We start from the raw sequence: 27,463 nt of genomic DNA on the forward strand, positions 1-27,463 counted from the left end.
GGCAGGAAGACCCTAACACATGGGTCTTACAGTCGGGACAGTGGCTCACTGGCAGGATAAGGTTATCAGGTAGAGGGCAATGAAGGAAGCTGAAGAGCTGCCAATATTCTACTCCTCGGGCTGGGTGGTGCTTACATGGGTGTTCACTTTGTGATAATTCATTAATGTACGTGTGCTATCTGCGCTTTTACATAGGAATTATGTTTCACAACAAAAAGGTATAAAAAATGAAGTCAGCTCCCAACACGTAAGTCAAGGTACTCGTCTCCTTGACACTCCTTACAGCACATGAACGTAAAAGCATGCGCATGTGTGAATTATAAAGCCTAGAAGCAAGTGTGCCATTAGCCAGAGCAGTAAATTTAACCTCAGATTCCTCACCTATGAAACAGAGGTCACAAGAGCACCTACCACAATTGTTAAGATCAGATGAGGCAATGCACATAAAACAGCTAGCTTAGTATTGTCACAGAATCAGCACTCAGTATTAGGAGGCTATTATTTATTATTAACACACATTCTAGGATGTAAATCTGCTTGCCATGGCCACTGTCTTCTGACTTTACAGGAAATACAGCATCAAAATATGGGTTGGTATACGTTTGTTTAATTAAATACTCCAACATGTATCACTGTTTAAAAAAGAAAAATAGGGACTTGCTGGTGGTGCAGTGGTTAAGAATCCGCCTGCCAATGCAGGGAACACGGGTTCAAGCCCTGGTCTGCGAAGATCCCACATGCCACGGAGCAACTAGGCCCGTGCACCACAACTACTGAGCCTGCACTCTAGAGCCCACAAGCCACAACCACTGAAGCCCGTGCACCTAGAGCCCGTGCTCTGCAACAATAGAAGCCACCGCAATGAGAAGCCCGCACCACAACGAAGAGTAGCCCCCGCTCGCTGCAACTAGATAGAGAAAGCCCGCGCAGCAACAAAGACCCAACACAGCCAAAAATAAATAAATAAATTTATTTAAAAAAAAAAAAAGAAAAACAGTAAATAAATCTTCCAAAGTTCCTTTACATGACACCACTGGGAAAGATTTCCTACAATTATACTTTGAAAAGTACACTTGTGTTTACTTGTTTTTGCCGAACCACGAATTTCTCCCCATCAGGGCTTTCACTGGTCTGATCAGTGTCAGGTAAATGGATACCTATGAAAATACACTTTAAGATAATGGATTTTAAGACCTCAGTCATAAAAAGCCCTCAAAATTAAAACTGACTTTTCAAGGTAAACAGCATATGAACACCAAAAGCAGCTCCCTATTTTTCACATAGTTGTTAGTGTACCAACACCTAGCCAATACACTTAACCTAATTCTTGCCCCTCAGACAAGTATACATTTTCCCCCCAAAACCCACAAAAGTCTAATTCAAAATACTTTTTCCAGAAGCCAATCTGACAGTAAGCCCTCCTAAAACGGAAGACTACGAATTTCACCCACGAATATAATGATAGCTAATGAACTAGTCACCCACAATGTCCGTCGTCTCACAGACACAACACTGAGCAAGAGAAGCCATATCCAAGAGTCCACACCAGAAGATTCTGTTTGTGTAAAGTTCACAGGCAAAACCACAGTGTTTACGGAATGCGTAAGTGGTAAAATTATACAGAAAAACTAGAAAATAAGTAATACAGAAGACAAGATACTTATAATCTTTGGGGAAAGCAGGTTATGATCCAGAAATGGCCTGTTAGGAATTCTAGTTTTCATCATCATTTTATTTACAGTATTTTATTTGTTGCTTTCTGCCCACACCATTAAAATGGTCCACAAGTACAGCATAGTGATATGTTCACTGCTCTATTTCTAGCACCTAGAACAGTGCCTGGTTCATACTAGGCCAGCAGTGAGTATCTGTTAAATACAGAATACAGTTTCAAAAATCCAAATTGTTACATATTTAACAACTGGCTAGACCCTAAATATAATAGTAACAGCCAGCTTACTGTCCATTTTCCATGTCAGTATATTCAAGGAGTTATAAGTATATAAGTAAATTCTAATTACTTTATAATTCTTAACCTTTTTCTCCTATTTAGACTTTCACCAAATGCGTGAATGTATCCAAATTCAACTGAAACATTTTTTTTTTAATTAACAAGGGAAAACGCGGAAACTCATGTGTTACAGTAAGCCCAGGCTCTAGATTGGATTCTACCACCTTCCCCAACCAAAAAAGCACAGCAGAGTGCTATGCTCTTATAAGATGACCTGGAGTGTGCTCATATTTATTTTAAGAGTAAAAACTCAAATTCTTTGGATCTTAAAAATGAATTACACATTTCACAGCTGATTATTACAATACAGGGCAGCTAAAAACTATAAGCCTTTAGAGGACAGGGATCCAAAACAAAATGTGCTCAATAAATACTTGCTGAACTAACAAAAAGAATCTCATTACTGATAACCTCCTGAATTTTAGCATTATGTATTGAATTAAGAGAACGATCATAAATTAAGTTTAATTCAGTTATCAAAAACTGTGTACAAACCCAAAAGATTACTAGCAACAATGTGAAAGAGTGAAAATTCCTAAAATAACCAAGAAAAAAATGAACTTTCACTCTTTGGGAATGTACACTATTTTTAAAAAACAAAAACAAAAAATATTTCAGCAAATCAAAAATAATTTTTTTAATCAAGCCAGGCATATACTAATCTTATGTTCCTAATTAGCATCCCTGCAAAGTAATATTCGTTCCAGTTTTCACCTCTCTTCTGGGCATGATAAACTAGAATGATTGAGGTCACTCACCAATCAACTCACTTCCCAGCGTTCTATCAGCATGAAAGAGTTAAGAGTGTTCTAATATACACTGAAATGCACCTACAGCACAAATTAAAACTTACCTTTTGATCTATCCCAAAGTTAAGGGCTTTCTGAGATTCAGTATTAACACTACATATGTAACAGTTAGGGCTTGTTATTAAATCTCAAATGGTATTTTGTGGTATGAATTTTGGCAACATTGGTTTTCTCATATTAAAACTACTCTGTGGGATAGTCGATCACTCAGAGTCCATTATTTTCACACATTTTTAGGATATAACATGAAATTCCCTACCCATGAACTCATCGCACACACTTCTCATTATTAAGAATGTATCTGTTTAGGAAGGCATGGAAATCAAGCACCTGGCTAACCCATAAAGAAGCAACCTGAAGCCACTCTTCTCTGCAATAAATAAATTAGGAAGCACTCTAGGTCAGCAGTAGCAAAAGACCTATTTTTATTGCTGGCTTATATTAGAAATACTATACTAAAACAGACCAATTTTAGATTAAATTCAAAACTTGGTAAACTGTTCTAACGTGTCTCTTTCTACAAGATTAAAAGTTAAGCTAAGAAGGTTTTCCAAGATTGTCTTTCAAAATTCACAGATGCAAAGCAAGTTCTAGTCAAATATTTCAGAAATATCATACTAGACATAAACTATCTTTTAATCTTATTTAACATTTGATCAAAAACTCTACGAATAAAAAATAACTCTGCTTGTCCCATGGCTGGTCTCCAGCCCTACCACGCTCCGTCAGTGCTCGACCCTGAGTGCGTGATTGGCACGGAGCCTGCAGTGAGCTGTGGCTGGGCGGCCAGGGACCAGTGGCACCACACGTGGATTTACAAACGGACTCGTGGTCTTTCATTACACTGAATTTTTATCATGTCAGAACTACGTCAATAAACAGGATTACACTTCCAATTTTTTCACCAAAATTATTATTTTTAATGACACTTTCCTTAGCAGCTTGGTGATCTGTCTTGTTTATACTCAGTTTTATTCTTAGAACTGTACTGAGTTTACATTTGGTCTCTAAATAGAAAAAAAGATTAAAGAGCAAGTAAAAGTCAGAGCCAGTACATTGTTACCAGGCTTGAAAAAAAAAAAAAAAAAAAAAAAAGCAGTGAAACTACTGTAATCTTTCTCCTTCAAACCAAACAGGAAACAGTACTATATATACTACATTACAGCTCTCAAAGCCACAGATTGGTTTTAACCTCATTATTTGTTGGTGTGGATGGCTGACCTCCACTATCACTCACTAGTGGGGAAGCACTGTAGATTTGAAAAGTACCTGTCTAATGGAGCTGTCCTAAAATGAACTTAAGAGTTATAAATGCAGTCAGGATTATCAACCAAGCACATAAATGACAGTTTTAACCACAAGCATCTACCATGTCAAACACACTAACGTAAAAAATTAAGTCTTCGCCTTAAATACTATAAAAAATATTTCTAGTGAAAAACAAGTATTGTACAAATTTGGCAGGTAAAGAAAAATATTACTACAGTGAAGCCCAATAAACGTTGGCACACACAATTAGTGAATTCTCATAAAGCACAGTGAGTTTTTACTTTACCTTTAAAGCAGTATGAAGCAAATACCAATCACTAAGTACCAAAATTAAAACTACGTCATAACAGCCACTGAGGACACAATTCCTATCTATAAGGACTAATTTTGTAATTAGTTTTGTTCATTTTGCTTTATTCTACAGTTTTTAACTTTCAAATGTTCAGCTGTTAAGGAAAGTTCATTGTGCCTTATTTGATAACTATAAATCAATTCCTAAGAAGTGGTGTAAATAATTTCCATACTAAACTACATTATAATTTTAAAAATAATCAACCAGGCGAAAAACATTCTGTTCCTGAGACAAAATGGAAACTTTTAAGCAGCAAAATCTAATAAGCATACAGTACAATGTTACATTTTATTGCTTCCTCTTAAGTGAAACAGCTTAAAAATCCAGAAGCCACTGCACTTGCTTCAGCCACTTTCTGTGATTCAACAAATGGAAATGTTCCCAATTATTCATATCATTTTCTTACATAATTAAACAATTCCTTGGTGAGACAGAGAACCGCCCTCAAATTCCTGTTTTCAACTTTTGAATCATTTCATATCAGGTACACTAGTAATTCTGTTTGCAAATTCAGATGTATATCTGAACTTTTCCTTTATTACTTAAGTTAATATCATGCACTGAGAAGCCCTTTCCAATTGAAATATATATTTTTTAAAAGCATCCTACACTTTCTTCTAGTATTTTATGATTTATCTTCTTTGCACTTTTTCAAACATTTCATTTGGATTTTTTTTTCGGGGGGGTGGTCTTAGAATAAATTTTTTTTTTTTTTAAAGAGGATAACCAACAGTCCCAGCACTATTTATTGAATAATCCATCCTTTCTCCAGTAATCTTCCATGTTATTTTTATCATACAGTCTCAATTTTCCCTCTTGCTGGCTAGCTGAATTTAGGCAAGTTACTTTATCTCTCTGTGTTTCAATCTCCTCATCCATAAACTGGGGAATAACAGTAGTGCTCACTTCATATCGATACTGGGAACTACATCAGTTAATTCATGTTAAGCACTTAGAACAATAGCTGACACACATTAAATGCTGACGATCATAATCACTAAAAGCTCATAAACACACAGATGTTTCTGGACTCTGTGATTCCAATGTCTATTCCTGAGCTAAAAGACTGCTTCAAATTACTTTGAATTTATAACACATTAGGTTTTCTAATAAGGTATTCTTTTTCCAAAAATTTCATGGCTATCATCCATTTATTTTATCAGATAAACTTTCTCATCAATATGTCAAGTTTTCGACAATACCGCACTGGAATTCTATTTGGAATTGTGTTAACATTTATACACCAACTCTAGAAAATCTGGTATATTCTACAAGAGTCACTCTCCCCCATTCAGAGAGTATATTTTCTCATCTCATTTATTGAGGTTTTATGTCCTTTAAAATTAGGTAAGTCACCAACAATTGTTATATTTATTCCTAGGTACAACCGTTTTGGAGAAAGATTTAGTGGCGTATATCAGAATTTTAAATGCACATACCCTTTGACCCAGAAATTCCACTTTTAAGAATTTGACATACAGTAATACTATATAAGTGCAGATATAAAAATATAAGGCTACTTATTACAATAAAATCCTGGAAACAAATTAAATGTCTATCAGTAAGGCAATAATGACCTGCAGCATATTCATGGGATGGAATATTCAACCATTACAAAGAATACAGAATCAAAGGTACTGGTTTCGAGAAGAGTTCTACCAACTATTATGCTAAAAGCAAGAAAAGCAAGCTGCAAAATTAATGTCTTCACTTTTTTTCAACTGGGAAGTGGAGGAAACAAAAATATATGTAAAGTATTGAGTACACAGTCTGGTTCTTCTTAAGCATTTTAATCACCTTACAAAATTAAACGTGACTTGGTTGGTTGAATACTATTTCATTTCACCTATCTATTACAGCCTGCCTTGCTCTACATAAGATTTAATGGTGGCCTCAAAACACAGCATTTCAGAAAAATAAGCTTTCAACTGACATTCTACTCATAAATATTTAAGAATGCAAACGTCCCTAAAATGTAATGTTTAACTAGTGATATTTTTCAAGATGCCATAAAGTCTCAACACCATAATTCAGGAGAAAATGTATGACTCCTTCTAAATCATCATTTTACTATGGCAATCTATTGAAAACTTACTTCACTCCATACATGAAATAACCTTCTTAGAGTGTGTGGTCTTGGATATTAGTGCCAGAGATCACACTGCAGGAACACAGTGACACTCTCTGTTAATACGGAAACAAAGCCTTTCCTCCCAAGGAAAGTAAATAATGTAAGCTTATTTTAAAATCATGCAAAATTCTGCCTTTTATTCTAAATCTTTAGATTGTTCTTAATCAGTGTAAGGTCAAAAAGGTACACATGAAAGTTTTCTTAAAGAGAGAACACTAAATTCCTTAGAAGAATTTATTCACTACTAAATGTAACCGCTAACTTCTGCCAGCCAAAAAACAAGGTCTTGAGATCAGAAACTCCAGGGCCTTACTTATTATACCTGCTCCGAGATACTATGAATAAACATTTCAAACAGAAAAACAAACATAAACAATCAAACCAGTACCTGCGTAAGCACTTTGATACTGTTTGAAGTAATGAATTGATTTTTAAGGGAGAAGATTTTTACTCTTCACATTTCTGTATTCCTTCAATCGTTTAAAAGAGCAGGTACTATTTTATGGTGAAAAAGGTTAAAATGTACAAAAGAAGAGAAGAATATTAACTGACTTTTAAGAACTTCAGCTTTTTAATGTCATATACAAAGTGGTTTGAAAGCACTGAGAAAATGGCATAATACTTCAAAGCACATGGAAAAATTGATAGGAAAAAGTGTTACTTTTTTGAGGAACCCACGCGTCTTTGCCAATTTTTATTGTTTAGAGTTCATCTAATTGTCCATTTTTAAGGGTATTTTGTGGTACTTCTGAAAGTTTAATTCAAACTAAACTATTAAAAACTGTTAAGAGATTAGTTTTTTCAATGTTACCGTAAGTAAATAAAACAGAGTTAAAACAACAAAAATCCAACCTACTCCACACAGGCTGAGTGTTTGCCGTCCCAATGTCTTGTCGCGGGCGCGCGCATACCAGCGACAGTGACATCAGATCGAAACCACACGGTTTCGCCAGGGACCAACCACTCCCGCAAAGACAGCAGCCGCCGCCCACCGGGGTGGCTCCGGCCCGACCTCCGCTCCCCGCGCCCGGCTTCCCGGCGGGACCTGTTGCGCGTTCCTGCCCGCCCTGCTCCCTCCCCGCGCGGGCATGAGCCGGGGACTGCCAGCGACGCCGCCGCGATGCACCTGCCTGGGCCCCGGCCGTCCCCACCCCCGGCCGCCCGCCCGCTCCTCGGGCCCCAGCCCAGCCGCCAGCCCGCGGGAGGAGGAAGACGGGCCCCCGGCGGGACGGGCCCCCGAAGCGCTCACCTTGGCGGCCGCGGCCCTGGCGGACATCTTGTCTCTCCGGTGCCGCACGACGCTCCTCGGACCCGAGACTCCTCGCCGCCAGCCACCGGCTCCTCACGCAGCTGCCCAGATAAACATCTCCCGGGAGCGAGCGGGGCGGGGGCGCCGGAGAGGCCCGGCCCACGGGGAGGGGACTCAACTCGGACAAAAGTCCGCGCCGCGCCAGCCCGCCCGGGGCTCCCCGCGGGGCACGCCCGGCCGCAGCCCCGCCACCGGCACGGGCCCGCCCGCTCAACGCTCGGCAGCACCGAGCCCTCCGCGGCCCGCCCGCCGGCTCCCGGCGAGCCGCTTCCGCACGTAACTTCCCAGGAACGCGCCGCAACGACGGGACGTGGCGTCGGCGGGCTGAGCCGGCGCCGGCAACTGCGGATGGCCACGCAAACCTGCCAACCCGACCCGGCCCACTGAGCATGCCCGGCCGGGGGGCGGGGCCGTGGCAGGGGCAGGGCCGCGCGTGGGGGGCGGGGCCGCGGCGGGGGCGGGGCCACGAGGGCGAGGGGCGAGCGGCTGGTCAGCTTCCTGTCCGGACGCGACCCCTGTCGCGGAAGGAAAAGCCCAGTTTCCGAAGTAGCTTGGAGACGGAGTTTCCTGTTTGTTCGCATCAGGGGTCAGGCGGAAAGCGCCCCCGAGGAGCGAGCCTCCGTGTACCCAGCCTTTGCGACTTGAACAGAGACACACCTGGCCGCGGCCCCCGTCGCCCGCCTGCCTAGGCCTCGCTGTGAAGTGCGTCCTGGCTGTCGCTGTGGACGGATCGACTGCCCCGCGGACACTGGTCACGGGGTCACGGGCACCAGGGGGCTCACGCACACGAGGCCTCGATATAGACCCAACACCCCCTTCTCCAGCCGGTACAGACAGGGATCCCAAAAGCATATTTTTGGCATAAAATATGTTGAAATTCTTAGTGGCGAGAGAAGGGGAGGCGCCCAGCAGAAAAGGCTGCGAGGACGTTCGGTCCACGGTCCGGCTGATCAGCCCGCAGTGCAGACGCCCTCACTAGACACCAAGGAGTATTTAAGAAACCTTTCCCGCCCTCATTATTCTACACTCTGTAAAATGTAAAGCTCTTCACAAATGTCAGGAATTCTTAGTAACATTAAATGGTAAGCTCCTTAAAAGTACCTAGTATAGTGCCATAAAAGGTACACAAGAAACAGAAAAAAGCAGAAACATCAGGTTTTAAACGATGGTTTTCTCTTTAGAATTCAAACTGTATGAAAAGATCTAACTTGTAACCAAGAAATATCTGTATATCATACATAAATATCAATTAAAATTTCAAAAATATCATACATTTTGCAACCTGAAGCTATGGAACTAGAAAAAAGCATTCTGCAAATCAAACCCTTATTCTTTTTTTTCCCCATGCACAGAAATGGTTACAGTCACTTTTGTTTTAAAGTCATGTTGGATGTGACTTTTGTTTTTGGACAAAGTATTATCTATTCTTTTAAGAACTGTAATTAAAACTTCCTTATGAACAAATACTATTTTTTTTAAATTGTGATATATTTTATTTGAAAAGGTAGCTGTGGAAGACCTTCCACATTATCCTTATTAGTCTTCCCATTTAATAAGATGTGCAATCAGCATGACCTGCCTAGAACTAGACATCGTACCTTTAACAGACCTAAACCTAGAAATGTTATCTACAAATGCACTGAGACCTTTCCTCTTTCCTCATTTGTCACTTTTCATCAAGCCTACCGTATATAAGTTAAATGCTAGATTACATAATTATCTGTCAAAGATCTAATACATCTGATGGCAATTTTAGTTTATTTTCCTTTTGCCATGGTTTTAAAAATAATGAAATCAAGCAAGAAATTTAACCTTGAGAATACTATGCTTTAAAAATTACATTGATAAAAATATTTCAATGAAAAATAGTATACTTTAAAATTTTTTTCAATGGTAGTTATAATATCTAAATTAAGCTGTACGAATGGGAGAAAATATCTGCAAATGAAGCAACTGACAAAGGATTAATCTCCAAAATTTACAAGCAGCTCATGCAGCTCAATATCAAAAAACCGAACAACCCAATCCAAAAATGGGCAGAAGACCTAAATAGACATTTCTCCAAAGAAGATATACAGATTGCCAACAAACACATGAAAGGATGCTCAACATCACTAATCATTAGAGAAATGCAAGTCCAAACTACAATGAGGTATCACCTCACACCAGTCAGAATGGCCATCATCAAAAAATCTGCAAACAATAAATGCTGGAGAGGATGTGGAGAAAAAGGAACCCTCTTGCACTGTTGGCGAGAATGTAAATTAATACAGCCACTATGGAGAACAGTATGGAGGTTCCTTAAAAAACTAAAAGTAAAACTACCATACGACCCAGCAATCCCACTACTGGGCATATACCCTGAGAAAACCATAATTCAAAAAGAGTCATGTACCGCAATGTTCACTGCAGCTCTATTTACAATAGACAGGACATGGAACAAACCTAAGTGTCCATCAACAGATGAATGGATAAAGAAGATGTGGCTCATATATACAATGGAATATTACTCAGCCATAAAAAGAAACGAAACTGAGTTATTTGTAGTGAGGTGGATGGACCTAGAGTCTGTCATACAGAGTGAAGTAAGTCAGAAAGAGAAAAACAAATACCGGATGCTAACACATATATATAGAATCTAAAAAAAAAAAAAAAAAAAATGTTCTGAAGAACCTAGGGGTAGGACAGGAATAAAGACGCAGATGTAGAGAATGGACTTGGGGACACGGGAAGGGGGAAGGGTAAACTGGGACGAAGTGAGAGAGTGGCATGGACATATATACAGTACCAAATGTGAAACAGATAGCTAGTGGGAAGCAACCACATAGTACAGAGAGATCAGTTTGGTGCTTTGTGACCACCTAGAGGGGTGGGATAGGGAGGATGGCAGGGAGATGCAAGAGGGAGGAGATATGGGGACACATGTATATGTATAGCTGATTCACTCTGTTATAAAGCAGAAACTAACACACCATTGTAAAGCAATTATACTCCTATAAAGATGTTAAAAAATTAATTAAGCTGTACAAGTTTTTTTAATGTCTCTCCTTTTCTCTAAAGAATCAAGAGAAAGTTTTTGTCATTTGTAAAAATAAAGGTAAAAGTTAGTTGTCAAGAATTAAAAGCACATCTCCATTCCTACAGTTTATTTCCGGGGAGATGGTTTGATAAGAAGTGGAAAGTATAAAGCATAATCTCAGATAGTTGCCCCTTTAACAATGAAGAGTTTATCCTTTGAACATCAAAAAAAGATTCACATTATACCACAACTTTAATGCCTACATATGGATGTGATTATAGCTCCTCTAGATCAATTATATGGGAAGAAATACAAACAAATTTGAGATTCTCATTTAGAATTACAATAAAGTTTAACCAAGAATCTCTTTCGATTGCACAGACTATTTCTGATCATCTAATGCAAACTGAACAGGAAACTAAAAAACCACAACACTTTCAAAGACAACTTCCTGTGGGATTTTTGGTGTCTGTGGCTCAGAATGAAAAAAACAGCATGTGTGCAAAGTCTTTATAAATCTTAGAACCATTTATTAAAACAGCTTTGACCAAATGAACAACTATAACCACACCCACATTTTACATATGTATATTTATGTTTCTGTTACCAAAAAAATCCTTAGAAAAACATATTGTTATTTTTAGTATGAGTTGTGAGTTTACACATGAAATATAAAGGGGAAGTATGGCACTGTGGCAGAAAATGAGACAGTTTTGATAATGTCACAAAAGAGGACATATATACAAAATACTAGAATTAGGAGAACTTTATCAGAGCATTGTAGCAACAAAATAAGTAATCCTAATCTCACTCTTATGCCATATCTTTAAAAATTCTATAAACTGCTTCAGAGTTTTCCTCTGCCGATAAGAGTCATATAACACTGTTAAATAGGGAAAAGTATTTAAAGGTTCATAAAGTTTCTAGATTTCACAGACCAGTAAAATTTCACAAAAACAAAACAAAACAAAAGAAACAAAAAACCCACTTTAGGGGTACAATACAGGATGACCAACTTTTAATCTTATTTTATTTTGCAAAGTAAAGAACATTTAAAAACAAACATTATGAACTGTACACTTAAAGATGGTTAAAATGGTAAATTTTATGTAGATTTTTGCCACAATAAAAAAAAATACCAAAAGAATGTTACTATCACCAACATCATTTCATTTTTTTAAAGGACGTAGAAACACTAAAAACAAGTCATTTTTTATTCAGTTCAAAATAAAGAACAGTATTCAGTTCACAATAAAGAACAGTCCGTCCTAAGAAGAGTTCCTCCTAAGAAGAGTTCCTCCTAAGGAAGAGTGGGGCCATCCTTCCTCTGACCATGGCAAGGTAGAGCTTTCTCTTTTTTTATTATACTCAAGGAACTTATTTTCTCAGACTCATCATTGTAAAAGAACTTCTGTGAGATATTTTCTCAGCCTCAAACAATAAATGGAGATTAGAAGAAATCTTTCTATCCCACTTTAGTTTGGCATCTGTCTTTCCCAGACGGCAGGGAGTACCAAACTCATTGGATTAAAAAAAAACAACCAGATATATTCCTTAATAGAAGCTAAACAGTCTGGTCTCCCAAAGTATAATGTTTGGATTTTGTTTACAGTTTATGCATGTGTAAAACCTTTATAATAGTAGTCTTTTAAAACAAATAATAAACATAAAATGTAGAAAAGTTAGTGGAACTCCACTGAAAAAGAGGTAAATATATTTTTATATTTAACATAATTTTCTTTTTTTTTAGGAAATCATCGTCTTGTTACACTGAAATAACAGATTCAGGTACTGATCATCAAAGGATCAACACACCCATCAATGTTATAGCATTATTGAAAGTAAGACAAGCCAACACTGATGCCTCTGTGTGATGCGACTGGAAGCACAAAGGACACCTGCCCCAAGAGTGGCACCTGAATGAAATTCACCTATAGGGCAACTTCCACAAACAGAAATACAAGAGCTGGAGATGCACCTTAAATGACTCCACGAGGAAGCAGACAGACAAATGCAGAATGTGGGAGGTTCTATATACTATATAGAACTATACTATACTATTCCTATAGTATATAGGAAAACTCAGCCAGTTTTCAAAACAAATTAATAGGAAAAAAGAAAAGAAAAGAAAAGCAAGTTGGGACTGCTATGGACCTTATGTGGATGGAATCCTTAAATCTACCTATTGTAAAAAGACATTTTTAAGACAATTGGGGAAATTTAATTATGGACTAAGTGCTAGATGATACCAAGATATGATCGTGGCATGTGGCCACATAAGTAAGGTATCCTTTTTGAGGAGATGCATATTGAAACATGCAGAGCTGCAACAGCACCATGTTTAGGACTTGCTTTAAAATACTTCAGCAAAGAGAAAAATTTAAAAATACAGGCCAAAAAAAGCAGCAAAATATTGAAAATTGTTGAATCCAGGTGATGGGCATATAAGAGGTTTAATGTATCATTCTTTTTACTTTAGGGTATGTTTGAATGTTGGTGTACATTTGAAATATGTTATCATGAAAATCAATAAAAACAGAAATATTCCTATCAGCAAAGGTAGGGAGATTACAAATAATTGTCAGAAATTCTTGCCATCCCTGTTTGGATGCCCCATTGCAATGTGACAGGGCAGCTCTTCTCAACAAGAGGTAGAGTCTTTCTTTTCTACCCCTTGAATCTGGGTAGCAGCATGACTTTTTTTAAAGGGCAAACATGACACAAGCAGAAGCCTGAAAAGCACTTGGGCATCAGGGCTTGCTGTGTCTTGCTGCTGAGGACCCTGCGACCTCCAGGGGAAGAAGCCCAAGTTAGCCTGCTGGAGAGGTCACATGGAAAGGAAACAAGATGCTCTGGCTGACAGTCTGCCAACCTCCAGAGACATGAGCAAGGGAATTCTAGACCATCCAGTCCCAGCCAAGCCACAAGCTGATGGCACCAACCTGAGTGAGCCCAGGCAAGTCCAGAAAAAGAACCACTTAGCTGATCCGAGCCCAAACTGCCAGCCCATAGAACCATGATTATTTTTAAAGATGCTTAGTATTGGGGTGGTTTGTTACACTGCAAGGACAAACTGATACGTAAGGCTAAACCTATAGGAGTACTACACAAACACATGCAGAAGATTAGCTTCTTAGTACTGTGGGGTACGTGGCATGTGCTCTGTAAGTGTATCTGAATGGGAATTCCACATCGCTAGAAAATGATATATGTAGAAACTGCTCTAAAGGCAACAAAGGCTGAGGTAGACTGCTTCCTTTTGTATGTATAATAAGGGCTATAAAACCAAGTAGTCTCTCTACTGATAAAGGCAGGTATGACCGATAAACTACGTAGAACTTTTTTTTTTCTTTTAAGGACTAAAAAGGTCTGGCTCTGCCCCCTGGTCACCTATGATCAGACACTACACAATAGCCTTTGGGATTGCTGGCAGACGGCCCTGCCTGTCTCCTCTGACACAATTCTGCAACCCAAGTAGCCAGTACACAGAGAGAGCATACAATCTCCTGTCAGAGTCTGGCTGACCCGCCCTCCCCTAAGGGCCGCGCTGGGGCTACCCAGCACCCAGGAACGCATCTGGGACACTTTCCAACTGGGCATATTTCACCCTGTGGACCCTAAGGACAAACATGACCCTAAGGACCCTAAACAAATCATGTTTCTTCTTTACGACAGATGTTCACCAGCAGATGCTGGATTCAGACATAAGGATTAATTAGAGAGTGTTTAGGGTGCCACAGAAAAACTAAACCAAAGTCACTGAGGTGCATAGTGATGTTTTAGCTAAGGTATTTTTTTACTAAAACAAAATATTAAAGGATTTTAAATTGCTGATCAATTTAGCTGAATCACATAGCTTTAAAATAATCTTTGTAAGGATTCTGTAGCTCATCTTAGTATCATTAGCAAAATACTGTACTTGTAAAAGAAAAATTCAACATAGTTAAATATTTCTCCATAATACTAGTTATTTATTTGGAAATATTTGAAAGTTAATTTGATACTTTAATTTTTGATGAATATGGCTTTCAGTACGTTAGAATTACTTTTCGCACAAATGCCACCCACATTTACATGCTAATTTATCCAGTCTCTTCATTTATATTTTTAAAGGTGCAGTATAATTTTTTGTAAGTACATTTTTTAAAGCACAAGAATCTTATAAGTAAATGACCATATTTTATACTATTTTGAATTAGCAAACTATTATTTAGTAAATGTTGCAAAAGCCTTTTTGGACTATGGGCTTGGAATTAACATTATTCAACAAGGTTTAATGATACAAAAAGATGGTATTTGGGAACAATGGACTTTAAAAACTAACAAATAAATAAATAAATAAATTGGTGGTAGCTTCATTATTTGTGGAACTAAACTTAAAGGGGACAAATGAAAACTTGAGGCTGAGCTGAAGGTACAGCAGAAACTAAGGGCCGCAGACTGAGGGAGCGCTTTTGAGCTCCTGCTCCTGGCAGTTCTACCTTCTCTTTTTGAGAGGGCCACACACAGAGCTAGGAAAAGCCGTTAGATTCATTATCTTTCTACTTAAAACCAAAATAAATGTCCTCTTTGGTTAACAAAGTGTGGACACACATGGTGAAGGCATCAGAAAGAACACGATGGAAATATCTGGGAAAGGTCTTCTGGGACTAAAGTTTCCTCATCTACACAACAGTGGGGGAGGGGCGTTGGGGTGGGGTGACCCGGAGGGATTGATGTGTGGGTGGGGATGGGCTGGATTAATTCTCAGACCCTTTCTAGCCATAACTTTCAGTGATCTGAACAGTCAAAAGCTGAAGATCTTTTTCATCCCTGAAGCTATGAGGCCACTGTGGGATGTGGTTATTCGTAGGTCTTACAAGTTTTGGAAAGATACATATTATAAAACCATATAATTTGTTTCTATGAAGAGCTAACTTTAAACGAGTTTAATTTTAAATGTGATTAATATTTCCATGAGAGTACCTTTATGAAAATGAAAAGTTTTATAAAAGCTGGGCAAATTAAAAAACATGTAAAAATCCAGCTTAACTTAAATCTGTGTGTGAGAGTGTGTATGTTTTGAAAGGGTGTGGTTTCCTGACTGGATTGTTTGGAAACATTCTGACAAAGCCAAATTCACTTCTCTGATATCCTGAAGGCAGCAACGGAACTGGCACCTAAAATAGCACAAAAGATGATATTCCTATACATATAATCAATTTAAGTCAACTGAGAACTGTGATTTTAAAAAGATTTCTAATCTGTATTCTCCTAATTCCTTTTTAGAGGTAGTCTACACCAGGGGTCCCCAACCCCTGAGCTGCAGACCAGGATGGGTCCTTGGCCTGTTAGGAATCGGGCTGCACAGCAGGAGGTGAGCGGCAGGCAAGCAAGGGGAAGCTTCATCTGCCGCTCCCCATCGGTCACATTACCCCCGAAACATCCCCCCCCACCCCTTCCATGGAAAAATTACCTTCCATGAAACTGGTCCCTGGTGCCAAAAAGGTTGGGGACTGCTGGTCTACACAATAAACTGGATTGGAAAATTTAGCAACACTTTGCATGCTTTTCACTCATTCACTCATTCATTCATTAACTCATGTTTCATCTATTCAACAAATATTTATACATCTCTTTATTTTTTACAAATATTTATACATCTCTTAGTATATGCCAGAAACAATGTCTTTTAATGTTTTTTCCAGTTTTTCTTTTTCATACTCCTTTACTATCACGCCTGCTTTTGTTAGGTATGATGCCATATTCAGATTACTCAAGAATACATTTAATGGGACTTCCCTGGTGGTCCACTGGTTAAGAATCCACCTTCCAATGCAGGGGACGCAGGTTCAATCCCTGGTCAGGGAACTAAGATGCCGAGGGGCAACTAAGCCCACACGCCACAAATAGAGAGTCCACGCACTGCAACTACTGAGCCTGCATGCTCTAGAGCCCACGAGCCACAACTAGAGAAAAGCCCGTGTGCCGCAACAAAAGATCCCGCGTGCCGCACCCAAGACCCGACTCAGCCAATAAATAAATATTTTTTAAAAAGAATACATTTAAAATTGAAGTACGGTTGATTTACAATGTTGTGTTGATTGTTGTACAAACAAATAAATAATTTTTTTTAAAAAAAGATATTTAAAATGTGGTACTAAAATCACAATGCTCTCTTACTAAGGGAAAAACACACCCCCCTGGGTCAGCCCCTCACACTGAGGTGTCAGGAGTGAACAGATTCCTGAGTAGTTTGGTACACTCTACCATCCCCCCTCAAGGGAACTACAGTCCTGGCTGGACTTACTTATGCTTCTTCCACTATTGTTAAGAGAAGTTATTCTTAGGACAACCAACTTTTAGAGAGTCAACCCGGGACACAGCAATACAGACAAAAGACATAATAATATAATACATAATAAGTAACTATACACGTTACTGCTTTAACATAAAAAATTAGGTGCTGATGGAAATTGTATTATTCTGCATTATTTCCCTTTCTGTTACATAAATGTTATTATTTAAACAAAACAACATGAACTAGTTAATAGTGGCAATCAATAGTAATTAATAGGACTAATTAATGTGTGAGAAAAATATAACAATATTTTTTAATGTTTCTGTCCTATGATACAGCACTGTAACTCTTTTTAAATTATTTATTAGATATTTAAATTTTGTAGGCTTTATACTGTGTACTTTTAAGGTATATGAATGTAAGACTTCTTAAAAGGAAAATATAAATGCAAGGCTAAACAGATATTACCTACATTTAAGCACCACCACCACACACAGAAATATCCTGTTCCTTTCTGCTCCATGATACAGTAGGGTATTTTTACTCTTTCTGTTTCCTTTCCCCATAATACCTGTCTGAACTGCCTGCAGCTGCTGAGACACCCCTCTTCTCTTCCTGTGGTGGCAACAATGAACACAGTCACATGTAAAATTCACTCTGACTTGCCGCTCTGCCTTTGTCAGGCCCACAGGACAATGATGCCTGGTGTCAGTCCAGTGTGATGATATCAAGCTAAACATCCTCTCAACAAAAACATTTCAGCGTGGAGTAGTTACAATTTTATTTACTAGCAAGAGCAGGTTTTTAGACTTGTGGGAATTCATTTCAACCCTTCCAAAACTGTCCATCCACTTTGTATCTACAGGCTGGTTTGTTAATCAGGTCGTCTGCACCTATAACTTCATCAAATAAGCTACATCTAAAAGATCCACTGTTTTATAAAACTCTTCATTTTGAAATAAGTATAGATTCACAAGAAGCTGCAAAGAAATGTACAGGGAAGCCCCGTGTTCCCTTCACCCAGCCTTCCCTGAGGTCAGCAATGAATACAACGCCAGTATCACTCTGATACCAAAAATGCACACTGGGACAACCCAAAGACTGTATTTAGATTTCACAAGCTGTACGTACGCTCGTGCGCGCGTGCCTGCACGCAGCTCTACATCACTTGTATAAACACACCCAGCAGCCCCCACTCACACTCTGCCTTCCCCACAGGGCTCCCTCCTGTCAGCCCTTTATAGCCACACCTGTCCGGTCCCCCCATCCCCTAACCTGGCAACTACTAATCTGTTCTCTATCTCTATAATTACCTTACTTCATGAATATTACATAAATGGAATAACATAATATGTAACCTTTTGGAATTGGCTTTTTTCACTCGGCACGATTTCCCTGAGGTTTCTACAAGCTGTTGCATGTACCAAGGGCTCCTCCCTTCTTAGTGCTGAGCAGTGTCCCACGGTATGGATGGATCACAGTCTGTTCAACCATCACCCACTGAAGGACATCTGAGGAGTTTCCAGTTCTTGGCTGTCATGGATGAAACTGCTATGAGTATCTGTGTACCAATCCCTGCATGAAAATAACTGTTCATTTCTCTGGGATAAATGCCCAAGAATTCAAACGCTGAGTCTCTATGGTGAATCCACTTTTAGTTTTGAAAGGAACTGCCCAACTATTTTCCAGAGAAGTTGTACCATGTTACATTCCTCCCAGCAATGAATGAGGGATCCAGTGTCTCTGCATCCTTGGTGTTATCACTATGTTTTATTTTAGCCATTCTGATAGGTGTGTGATGATATCTCATGTGGTTTTAATTTGCATTTCCCTAATGGCTAATGATGTTGAACAGCTTTTCATGTGCTTTTTTAAATTTAAATTTTTATTTTTATTTATTTATTTGGTTGCATTCAGTCTTAGTTGCAGGATCTTCCTTGCGGCATGAGGGATCTTTCGTTGTGGCATACAGGATCTTTCATTGCGGCACGCGGGCTCCAGAGCGCGCAGGCTCAGTAGTTGGGGCGCGCAGGCTCTAGAGTGAGCAGGCTTAGTTGCCCCGCGGCATGTGGGATCTTAGTTCCCCGACCAGGAATCGAACCTGCATCCCCTGCACTGGAAGGCACATTCTAAACCACTGGGCCACCAGGGAAGTCCCTCACGTGCTTTTTCTTTTTTTGGCTGCACCATGCAGCTTGTGGGATCTTAGTTCCTGACCAGGAGTTGAACTGGGGCCCTCGGCAGTGAAAGCAAGGAGTCCTAACCACTGGACCTCCAGAAAATTCCCCCATTTTCTCATCAAATTGTTTTTTTACTGTTGTTTTGAGAGTTCGTCATACAGTCTAGATACAAGCAGTTTGTTGGATGCATGGTTTGCAAATATTTTTTCCCAGTAAAGGGCTTGTCTTTTCATCCTTACGGATCACACTTTTGGTGTCCTCAGCCCTGTTCTAAGTCCTGAAGATTTTCTTTTATGTTGTTTTCTAGAAATTCTATAGTTTTACGTTTTACATTTAAGCTTGTCTATCATTTTTAAACCATCCGAGTGGACAAGTTACACCTCTCTCTCTCAGAGAAAATAGTTTTTGTTTTTTTTAAAATTATTTATTTATTTATTTTTGGCTGTGTTGGGTCTTCGTTTCTGTGCCAGGGCTTTCTCTAGTTGCGGCAAGCGGGGGCCACGCTTCATCGCGGTGTGCGGGCCTCTCACTGTCGCGGCCTCTCTTGTTGCGGAGCACAGGCTCCAGACGCGCAGGTTCAGTAATTGTGGCTCACGGGCCTAGTTGCTCCGCGGCATGTGGGATCTTCCCAGACCAGGGCTCGAACCCGTGTCCCCTGCGTGGGCAGGCAGATTCTCAACCACTGCGCCACCACGGAAGCCCGAGAAAATAGTTTTAAAGCAAAGATGTAATTTGAACTTGTGAGATCAAAGTTTTAGTTTGAGAAAGTTGCCCTTTTCTGATGACTTACAAAAAAATTTTAGGGCTTCTCTGGTGGCGCAGTGGTTAAGAATCCGCCTGCCAATGCACGGGACACAGGTTCGAGCTCTGGTCTGGGAAGATCCCACATGCCGCAGAGCAACTAAGCCTGTGCGCCACAACTACTGAGCCTGCGCTCTAGAGTCCGTGAGCCACAACTACTGAGCCCACGTGCCACAACTAATGAAGCCCACGCACCTAGAGCCCGTGCTCCACAACAAGAGAAGCCACCGCCATGAGAGGCCTGCGCACTGCAAAGAAGAGTAGGTCCCGCTCGCCGCAACTAGAAAAAAGAAAGCCCGCGGGCAGCAACAAAGACCCAACGCAGCCAAAAATAAATAAATAAATTTTTAAAAAAATAAAAAAAATTTTAAGCAGTCATTTCAAAAAATGAGTCATTTTCTCGCCATACGAGTTTTTGCCTCAACTAAACATAACAGCAAACAACTCAGGTACAATCGCTCCATCCTTTTCTAGGCTTCTTATACATCATCAAAGACCATTAAGCAGTTTTAAAGAAAGAGCATACAAATGTCTGTTTTACTGTACCTCTTTTCTCCATTCTCATCTTCAATGTATTTCCAAATTAGAGAAGGACAATTCTTTTTGTCCTGCACTTTGGAAATATGATTTTATGACAGGGCAATATTTTAACATCACTTGATGGCTGAGAACAACAATAGCCATTTTGTAGGCAAAGGTGCTAAGGAGGCGATTTCCTTCCACTTCTATAAATTCAAACATCTCATTAAGTGCTTCTAAACATTTTGAGGAAGCTGAAGAGCGACCAAACACTCGTATTATGAAAGTATCGCAGGTAAATCTTTTTAAGAGTGTTGTGTATGAGGCGTGCAGGCATTTACTAGGTAAGATCATTTCAGTTTCTTTGGTAATAAGTTTATAGACTAACTGGGATTTCCAAAATTTACATTTGCACTGCCTGCTGAATAGGCAGATGGATAAGCAAAGTAGGACAAGATATCAACAATCTTGTACAGTCTGTTTACCGAGATCTCATTAAAACCGTCACAGAAACAAAGATGATTTGAAACTTCAATTTTCAAATCAAAACACCTAATAGCTGGGCAGAACATTTTTGTTGCCCTGATCTGATGCATCACTTGACATACTGTAGACACAGGATGGTGGATGAACCCTGACAGAATCAGCTCTACGCCATAAGGGCCCAACACATCTGGAATCAAGATTTCCTCTTTTTTTTGCCCACATGGCACTTTATTGCAACTTCTGAATCAGGAAATATAACTTTACTCAGTTCCACAGAGTAATAGGGGAATAAAGCCGTGATGCATTCCTATGGCATGCCCAAGATTATTCCATGCCAGTTATTTTCATTTGAGTATTGGTGTCTTTGAGGGACATGAAAAAACTTTTGATTGATTCAGAAATATATATATATACTTGCCTATCTCAGCCCAAGTTCATGAGATCCGGTGTCCCTGTGTTCTCACCCTGCCCCTCCTGATGCCCTATTCCAACTCTGCTCTGTGTATTGCACATTATCTCTGTTTGGTCATCCCCCTCCCTGATCCAGTCCTCCTGCTCCTGGTGCATCCCTCCATCTGTTGTTAAAACATCGCAGTCATTCAGCCTTCTTTTTCAGTGAGGTCTGGGACAAACTGTCAGTGCTATTTTAATCGTTTTCATCTTAATTATCTGAATCCTTAGAAAACATGATCAGAATGTTCACAATGTTAACATTTTAACCATCCCTATCTTGACACAAAGCACAACAGTTAGACAACAGTCCAAGTCAAAGCCGGATTCTTTAACACTCATGGTTGCAATGCCCTTAATTACACACTTAAATCTCCTTGCTCGGTGAGGAAACAATGGGTGATGCTTTACTGTGACCTGCAAATCATGGATGCCATCAGAGGTCAGGGTAAGAAGAGTGACAACGACCACAGAAGGCAAATAATCCACGCAGGACCCAAGAGACGCTAAAATGGCATTGTTTCCAGCCCATATTTGGGGGGCCACCTTATGGGCTTTGTACTTTTCCCCAACTTTCAGTACCCATCACCAGAAGCCGGAGTTTTTCGTGTCCCAGGGAGTCATTTCGTGGGACACAGGATCTTCAGTGCTAGAATTAGGACACTCCTCGCTAAGGAAGTCAGTTAGTCCCCCAGTGATACCGTAGAAGAGCCTTCTAGAGGGCCCTAGACCAGGATGGCCCTCTCACCGGCTCCAGGTAGACCTTTCCTGTGCTCATCGTAGAGGACCGGTGGAGACGTTTCAGAGAGCAAATAAATGGGTATCTCTCCTTCTCTTCCTCCTTCTCAGCCACATCCCCACTTCATTCTTAGTCCAGAAGTTAAAACTGGTCCCAGAAAGGAAGAGGCAGAGATCAGAGGGGCAAACTATAAACTTGGAAGGCGCAGTGTGCAGACTCCTCCAGACATTTCTACTCAATGCACAGAGAAAAGTCGCACGCAGTAGCCCCATCGTGAATACATAGCAGCCTTCTCCATCATCCACTAATGTTTCCTTATTAGGTGCCATTCACTACTCTACATGTTTGGGATACAAGAAAGAATCTACAGTCTAGAGAAGGAGACGATATAAGAGATAAGAACCAGAGAGCGAGAGCTAAGAGCAGGTCGGGGCAAGGGAAGCAGAGAAGAGAAGGGAGGTTTGCTTGGGTGGAGGCTTCGGGGAAGGCGTCCCTAGGAGATGGCTTGGGGGGAGGGTAAACATCTGAAACAGAAAACCATGGATCCAAGAATAAGAGTTCCTGCATTTCAAAGTCCCTGAAGTACCTTCAAAGAGTACCACCGGTTTGAGGGCTGCTCTTCCAAAAACAGGACACTGACATTTCCCATGAGCAGCAAGAAGAACACACCAAGGGTAGATGTGACTGCCTACGATTGACAAGAAGGGGAAGCAAGCCTGGCACCGACCCCACCAGCCTAGAAGGCTGGGTTTCCACCCTGATGGTCAGGGGCTGAGCCCCACGCTCCCACGTAGTCTGGGCTGAAGTTGAGTCTGGCGAGTGCACGACAAAAAGCTTACCAAGCAGAAGGGCAGGGGGAAAATATTTCAGCAAAAATATTTAACTCACTGAAAATAATTTATATCTGTGTACAAACAACCTGCTGATTAAAACTGATCCTTAACTGCTCATTAAAAGGAGGTCCACCCTTCAGGACCTATACTTTGCAACACTTAGATACCATTTAATTGGAGTTACAGTATAAGCAAAATAGAAAAAGGCTGCATTTCTTTATATGCTATAATTTTACTTTTTTGACTAATTCCAACTTTCTCTGTGCTCAATTAGTCTGACTTAGTGATGTTTTGTCGTGTATAAGCTGTAAAGTCCTGACTTGTCTTTCAACTTTCCAGCCAGAAGTAGCAGGATTAGTAAATTCTTCAGATTTTTAAAAAGGTCAAATTTTCTTTACTAACTTTAAATGACTGTAAGCTCTTGGGAAAATAATTATTTATCATCAAAAATACAATCTATATTCTTCTTGACCACAACTTAGCTATGACTGAGAATCAAATTTGAGTTTGTGGTCTCTGTCTTATAATGTCCAGAATGCACTGTACATAATAAAGTTGGGTCCATCTGGGGCTTCCAAAGCCCAGAGACCCATTAAGAGTTCCCATAAATAAGGAAATTTCTAGAGGTGGAGGGTATAAAGCAAGGTTTTCTGATCTTCTGGTAAACTGTTAACTGGGAAGCCCAACTTTAGGTTATTTTATTTTGAGAGAGGGATGAAAATTTTAGCAAGCTGTAGCTTCCCAACGTAAGTATAGAAGGGAGACTGAATGCATGATCACAAGTGCAAATCTCTGACAAGAAATTAGGAAGAACCACTCTGCTGTTCCCTTAACACCTGCTGCCCACAGCAAAAAGAATAATCAGTTTTCTTAAGTCACACATTTCTCTGCCATGTGTGAGAAGAAAATTTCACTTCTGAAATGCTAAATTAATGTGTGGTTTCCAGCGAGCAAAGTTGCAGAATGGTCCTGGCTTTGCCAGACACACGCTGTCTATGTGTGGACAAATTGCCCAACTTCTCTAAGCCACAGTGTTCTTCTCAATAAAGGTGGTGATGGTCACTGCTTTTTATAAGCTGATGCCATGAGGAAGGATTAAATGAGCTCATGTATGAGAGAGTCCACAGGCACTCAATAAACATTTGCTCATTTTTTTAAGAATTATTCTGTTTTTAATTTTAACATGCTACTTGCTATTTACTGATGTTCTTATTTTTCATTTTTGTATCAGTGTAAAGTTAGAAGAGTCAAGCAACCATTCTAAGGATGACACGAGTTATTTTCTAGACCCAATTCAATGATCAACCATCTGTTACGCTCTACATGCTGAGGACTCAGCCGTGGAGAGCAGACAAGAAGTCCTTCCCCCACATAGCTTCTACTGCAGTGGAGAAACAGAAACAGATAAATAAGAAAAATATGCAAAATGTTAGACATAGTAAATGCAAGTGAAGAAGACTGGGGAATCCATGGGGAAGGCAGGGGACAGCTGGATCTGTGGATTCAGGAAGGTCTCATGAAGAAGGCGACACCTGAGCACGGGGAGTGAGCCCCATGCATGCTGCGGAAGACCCTCCAGGTGGAAGGGGTGGCACTGCAAGGTCTCTGCGGAAGGATGGGAGGGGACTCGGTGTGTCAGGAGCAGCAGGAGGCCAGTGGCTGGAGCAGAGGAGAGCAGACGGAGCCAACAGGGAAGTGAAGGGTGGGGCATGCTGGCCAGCAGGCTTTCCCTGTGTTGGATGCAGGCCTGCGCAGGAATCTGATGGGGTGACAACGGAGCTACTGTTTGACAGAAATGCTCTGCTGCTGTGCAGAGAACGAAGGGAGAGAGCAACAGGGGAGGCAGGGAGGCCAGCCAGGGGCACCCACAGGGGCCTGGACCCACGTCAGTGGTGGTGCTGTCTGTGAATCCCACATGGGGTCTGATGGTAGAGCCCATAGGATGTGCTGAGAGAGGAGATGCAGGGTACACCAGAGGAGAGGAGTCTAAGATTTTTGATCTGAGCTACTGAAAGTGTGCAACTACCATAAAATAAGATCATAAACTGTGTGGAAAAAAGCAGGTTTTGGAGGCTGACATCAGGAGCTAGTTTTGGACATGTTGAACGTGAGACTCATGTGGACATCCAAGGAGAAATGCTGGGCAGGCAGCGGGAAACGTGACTGGACTTGGCGTCCAGTTGGATGCAGTGATCATCAATGTGAGAAGGTCCCTGAAGCCACAGGTGGGTGAGCTCATAGAGGAGTGGGTGTACATGCAGAGAAGAGACCCAGGACCCAAGACCAAGCATGCCAGGGTCAGAGGTCAGGGAGAAGCAGCCCAGGTTACTAAGAATGAGAAACCAACAAGACAGAGGACAGTGTCTTAGAAGCCAAGTGAAGACAATGTTTGAAGGAGGAGGGGCTGATCAACTGTGAACCATGTCAAATGCTGTCACCAGGCTAACAGCAGAGAATTGACCAAAGGGATACCCCAAAATCCTCATAAAAAGGTATGTTAAACCAGTCTGTAATGTTTTAATAAGGTCTTACAATTAAACACAAGATTTACATATGAATTTATCTCTTTACTAAATCTCACTAAAATGACAGTAAGTTATAAACACATAAGGACAAAGAGACAACATAGGTCAGGAAGTGTCTCCTTCCTTGCCCTCTCCCCTAAAACTTTAATCAGACCCTGGAATCTATTCCAAACATTCCAACAAACAATCTATACACCAAACAACAGAGCCTCAAAATGCCTGAAGCAAAAACTGATAAAGCTGAAAAGAGAAATAGATAAGTCCACATTTGTAGTTAGGAACTGCAGGCTCCCCTCAGCAACTGAGAACTACTAGACAGAAAATCAGTAAGAACAGAGAAGATCCACACAATCTCACAGGATCTTACTGACATATGTAGAACACACCCAACCTCAGCAGAATACAAATTATTTTCAAGCACTCTAGGAACATTCACTGAGAGACCATATGTTGGGCCATAAACCATGCCCCCCAAAATTTAAAATAATTGCAGTCATGCAAGTGTGCTATCTGCCATAATGAAATCAAACTAGAAAATGATAATAGACAAGAAAATATCTAATCATGTGGAAATAAAACAACACATAAATAATCAATGTGTCAAAGAGGATGTCACAAAGAAATTTTAAAAATACATAGAACTAAATGAAAATGAAAACACATTGTATCAAATATGTGGGGTGCAGCAATAGCAGTAGCCAAGAGGAAAATTTATAGCACTAAATACTTAACTGAAAAATGCAGAAAGGTCTCAAATTAATAACCTAACTTCCTACTTCAAGAAACTAGGGGTGGGGTGGGGGAGTGGGAAGAAGAGAGCAAAATCAGCTCAAAGTGAACAAAAGAAAGTAATAAGAGCAAAAACTAGTAAAATTAAAAACAGAAAAACAAAAGAGAAAAGCAAAAAACAAAAGGCTGGTTCTTGGGGGAGAGGGATCAATATAAAATTGACAAACCTCTAGTGAGACTGACAAAAACAAAAAGAGAGAAAACACAAAAAACCATTATCAGGAATGAAATAAGGGACATCACTACAGATCCCACAGTCAGCGATAAGATTACAAGGGAATACTATGAACAACTTTATACTCAGAGATTTGAAAACTCAGAGGAAATGGACCAATACCTCAAAAACCACAAACTACCAAAACTCAACCAAGAGGAAATAGTCAATCTGAATAGTCTTATCACTTTTTTAAAAAATTGAATATCTAACTTTAAAGCTTCCAAAAGATAAATTTCCAGGGCCAGAAGGATTCACTAGGGATTTCTACCAAACATTTAAGTAAGAATTAACACCAATCAAAATCCCTGCAAGATATTTATAGATATAGGCAAGATTATTCCAAAGTATATATGGATATGAATTCAGATGTCTCTGACTCCAAAGTGCTTTTTCCTTGTACAGTACATTAGGGTTTGTGTATAATCATTTGCCTAATTCTTAAAACCGTCTGTGATGTGAGAAGCCTAGTGTGCAAGAAATTAGACGTCTTCCATTGTTTCACTGTGCATTTTAGAAAGAGTTGTTCCACTGTAAGCCAGTCCTCAACAAAACCATAAGTGGTTACATTCCTAAATGGGAAAAGAATTTGAAAAAGAGTAGATACAGGTATATGTATAACTGAATCACTTTGCTGTACACCTGAAAGTAACACAATATTGTTAATCAACTATGCTCCAACATAAAATAAAATTTTTTTAAAGAGTGGTTAAAAAAATAGTATATATGGAAAGGCAAAGAAATTAG

General features: G+C 40.0%; 1 protein-coding gene across 15 annotated transcripts in view; it reads right to left on the reverse strand.

The window, feature by feature from the left end:
* The window catches only part of TJP1 (tight junction protein 1), a 341,605-nt gene that overhangs the window by 105,237 nt on the left and 208,905 nt on the right, over positions 1–27,463 (reverse strand). For 6 of the 15 annotated variants that reach the window (XM_082448489.1, XM_082448488.1, XM_082448487.1 and 3 more), the window contains exon 1: positions 7,822–8,243. The exons of the other annotated variants lie outside the window; for them this stretch is intronic. In XM_082448489.1, the coding sequence (XP_082304615.1) occupies positions 7,822–7,848 (27 nt within the window). In that variant the 5' untranslated portion in view covers positions 7,849–8,243. Of the gene's footprint in view, positions 1–7,821; positions 8,244–27,463 lie in introns of those variants that run through there. 15 annotated transcript variants of the gene reach the window in all.

This window comes from Balaenoptera physalus (assembly GCF_965194825.1).
Source record: "Balaenoptera physalus genome assembly, chromosome: 2".
NCBI lineage: Eukaryota > Metazoa > Chordata > Mammalia > Artiodactyla > Balaenopteridae > Balaenoptera > Balaenoptera physalus.